This window comes from Hyperoodon ampullatus (genome assembly GCF_949752795.1).
Source record: "Hyperoodon ampullatus genome assembly, chromosome: 2".
Classification (NCBI taxonomy): domain Eukaryota; kingdom Metazoa; phylum Chordata; class Mammalia; order Artiodactyla; family Ziphiidae; genus Hyperoodon; species Hyperoodon ampullatus.
In genome coordinates, this window is record NC_136915.1 from 30,040,545 (window position 1) to 30,043,905 (window position 3,361).

Below are 3,361 nucleotides of genomic sequence, written 5' to 3' on the forward strand. Positions count from 1 at the left end.
AGAGCAGCAGCATCCTTTGCCGCCCAGCAGAGCCCAGCACTCACAGGGGGCCAGGGGTCTCCACCAGCTGGGCAGAGTGTCCTGGGGCCCTGCCTGCAGGCCAGGCAGGGCAGGAGAGGGGGCACAACCCCGACGCTGCACAGACACTCGGGGGAGAGGAACGCAGGCCACCTTCTTCCAGAAACAACCTCAGCCTGCGCGGCGGGAGAAACCCAGTCAGTCTCCTCAGGCCGAGGCCACGGCCGCCTCTGTTCCCGCCTCTGTTCGGCCTTTGGTTTTTTCTTTAAATGGAGGTTCTTTGTAAGTGAGAAGGTCTCTCTGCCGCTAAAGAGGAGGAGGCCGGGGCAGCATGGGTTATGTGGGGCACAGCAAGAATCCTGAAAAGGAGGAGTGGATGTACTCGGTGGAATAGAGGCCATTGGCCTGGTCCGAGGGCATCTGCACCCAGACCTGGTCGTTTGGCCGCAGCTGGAGCACGGCCCCCCCAGACGCCTGGTCCAGGTAGCCCTTCTTGTACTCGTCATAGGTGTAGGTGGCTGGCACGTTGTTCTTGTACAGGGCCACCCACACGTTGGTGCCCTTGACGTGCACGTGGTAAGCAAAGTAGTAGACCCCGCCCACGGGGCAGGTGAAGATGCCGGTGGCCGGGTTGTAGCCACTGTGGCCATTGTAGAGGGTCCGGTCAAACTTCACAGGCATGCCTGAGGCAGGGAAGGGCGAGGTGAGCACAGCGGTGAAGGCGGGCGTGGCGTGGGCCGACAGCTCGCCCAGCCCAAACCGGGGCTTGGTCCCCTTGCCCAGCACAGCTCCCTGCACGCCGCCATTGGGCGGGTGCAGGCCGGCGATGCCAGTCTCATCGAAGGCCCCAGGGGCACCAGGGGGCCCGGGAGGTCCGGGAGGCCCAGGAGGGCCCGTGAGTCCTGGGGAACCTGGAACCCCAGGTGGCCCTGTAGGCCCAGCCATGCCAGGTTCCCCCACTTTCCCCTCTCCAGGGGGCCCCGGCAGGCCTGGTTCACCCTTCAGGCCTGGCAGACCCTGCGGCCCGATAGGGCCAGCCGGCCCCTGGAGTCCTGGGATTCCAGAAGGGCCCCTCAGGCCAGGCTGCCCAGGGAACCCCAAGTCACCCTTCTGCCCCAGGGCTCCTGCCACCCCTGGTCCTCCAGGGCGGCCCGTGAAACCTGGCTCGCCTTTGGGCCCAGTCGGTCCAGGAGGTCCATGAGCCCCTGGAAGCCCCCTCTCTCCTGGGAGCCCAGGTTTCCCAGCCAGGCCACTAGGGCCCTGGTCACCCCGAATGCCAGGCACTCCTGGGGGCCCACCAGGCCCCGTCTCTCCCTTAGGCCCCAGGGGCCCACGTCGGCCAGGTAGCCCTGCAGACCCCGGAAGTCCAGGGGGGCCCCCAAGTCCCTGTGGTCCCTGTTCCCCCGGCTCCCCATCCTCACCTGGCTCGCCCCTGTCCCCCAAGAGCCCCGGGACCCCAGCTGGGCCCCTGTCCCCCTTGGGACCTGGCAGCCCTGGCATCCCATAGCCAGTGGGGCCTATCAGGCCAGGAAGGCCCCGGGTGCCTGGCTCCCCTTTGGCCCCTGGTGGGCCCTGTGGCCCTGGCACCCCTGCTGGCCCTGGTACCCCCATACCATCCAGCCCAGGGGGCCCTTTGGGGCCCAAAGCTCCTGGCTCCCCCCTGGGTCCTGGTAGCCCAGGAGGCCCAGACTCACCCTTATCTCCAGGGGCCCCAGGAAACCCATCCAAACCTGGTTTGCCCAAGCCAGCTGGACCAGGGAGACCAGGGGGTCCGGGGGCACCCCCCTGGCCTGGGGCTCCAGGAAGCCCTGGTTGGCCCACTCCATTTTCGCCCTTGAGGCCTCGATCACCCGGGGGCCCAGGCTCTCCCTGGGGCCCTGGCTCCCCCCCAAATCCTGGGGGCCCTGGCACCCCCTGGGGGCCTGGTTTTCCAGGGACAGCAATGCCTGAGGGCCCAGGTAGGCCAGGGGGCCCTGGGGGACCCCGGAGGCCCTGGTCCCCTCGTATCCCTGGCTCCCCCCGAAGCCCCGGCTGCCCTGGTGGGCCAACCTTGCCTGGAATCCCTGGGGGACCAGCCTTGCCCATCCGGGAGAAGCCAGGGGGGCCAGCGGGTCCAGGCTGCCCATGTAGCCCTGGTTTTCCAGTGCCTGGTTTTCCTGGGAAGCCAGGAGGGCCAGGGGGACCCCGCGGCCCGGGTTTTCCAGGCGGACCAGGCTCTCCTTTCAGGTCCATTGGCAACAGCGGTAGAGGCATTTCTGAGAGAGAAAGAGAGAGAAGGGACAGTCAGGGGCCTGGACAGTGGGGACAGGGGACCCATCTTCCCACTCCCCATACTAGCATGTGGTGCAACTTGAGGGGACAAGGTTCTGTATCTGTTCATGAAGACCAGGCCCGGTCCCCCCCTCCCTGCTTTCATGGAAGATGGAATTTAGGAGGTTCCGTGGGCACCTTGGGAACGGCAGGGTATCCACACCCAGCGCTCTTAGCACCCAACCCACCCAGACTAGGCCTTCCCTAAGAGCTTCTCATCCCTGCCTGACCGGGGTGGAGTGGCCACCAGGTGGCACCAGCATCCCTCCTTAGAGCCGATCGGAGCCGACCCGCCCCCCCCGCCCCACTTCCCCACAAACCTTCCCGCCCCTCCCTCTACCTAAAGACCATCTCCGCCAGCCAGCGGCACCCCACTTCCCCACCCCACTTCTGCACCCGCCCCGGACCAGCATCAGGAAGAAAGTGGAGATGGGAAAGTCTTTGGTGGGGATTGAGGGGCTGTGGCCGGAGGCGGGGGCGCCTGGGAAGAGCTGGTGGAGGTCGGGAGGCAGGGAGTTGGGGGTCAGGACTGTCCGAGGCGGGGCGGGGAGGTGCTCACCCAGGTATTGGCCCTTGCCCTCGCGGAAGGGCGGCCCCACGGGTCCTTTGTGCATGGGCTGCACGTACTGCACCGGCGGGTAGCCCGCTGCCCCGGCGGCTCCACCGCTGGCGGCCGCCCTCAGCCCGCACCCCAGCACCAGCAACAGCAGCAGCAGAGGTGGCGGCGGCAGCGAAGACAGGGACGTCAGAGCGCCCCGCATGGCGTCCTTGGGCTTGCTGCAGGGAGGAACGAGAGGGGCCATCAAGCCAGCCCATGGGTACTTTGGCACCAGGCCCAGGGACTCACAAAAAGATCAGAATTTAGATATTATTCACAAGCAATTCTCAAAGTCTCAGAGTCTGCAGAAGGTACTAAACCTCTCCTAATCCTGCCCATAGCTCTCTATCACCTCCCCCCCAAGTCTACCGAGGACCCCTCCCTGGACAACAGCCTCCCCCTAACTATTCACTTGGCAGCTAGATGCCCTTCCAG

At 66.2% G+C, this 3,361-nt stretch overlaps 1 protein-coding gene across 1 annotated transcript; it reads right to left on the reverse strand.

The window, feature by feature from the left end:
- Positions 1–354: 354 nt before the first annotated feature.
- COL8A2 (collagen type VIII alpha 2 chain) lies at positions 355–3,144 on the reverse strand (the record flags this gene model as incomplete). Its single annotated transcript, XM_079696927.1, has 2 exons — positions 2,888–3,144; positions 355–2,273 (listed from the first exon to the last, which is right to left on the reverse strand). Exons 1-2 carry the CDS (start codon positions 3,129–3,131, stop codon positions 355–357), a joined length of 2,163 nt encoding a protein of 720 aa, XP_079553053.1. The 5' UTR covers positions 3,132–3,144.
- Positions 3,145–3,361: the final 217 nt, after the last annotated feature.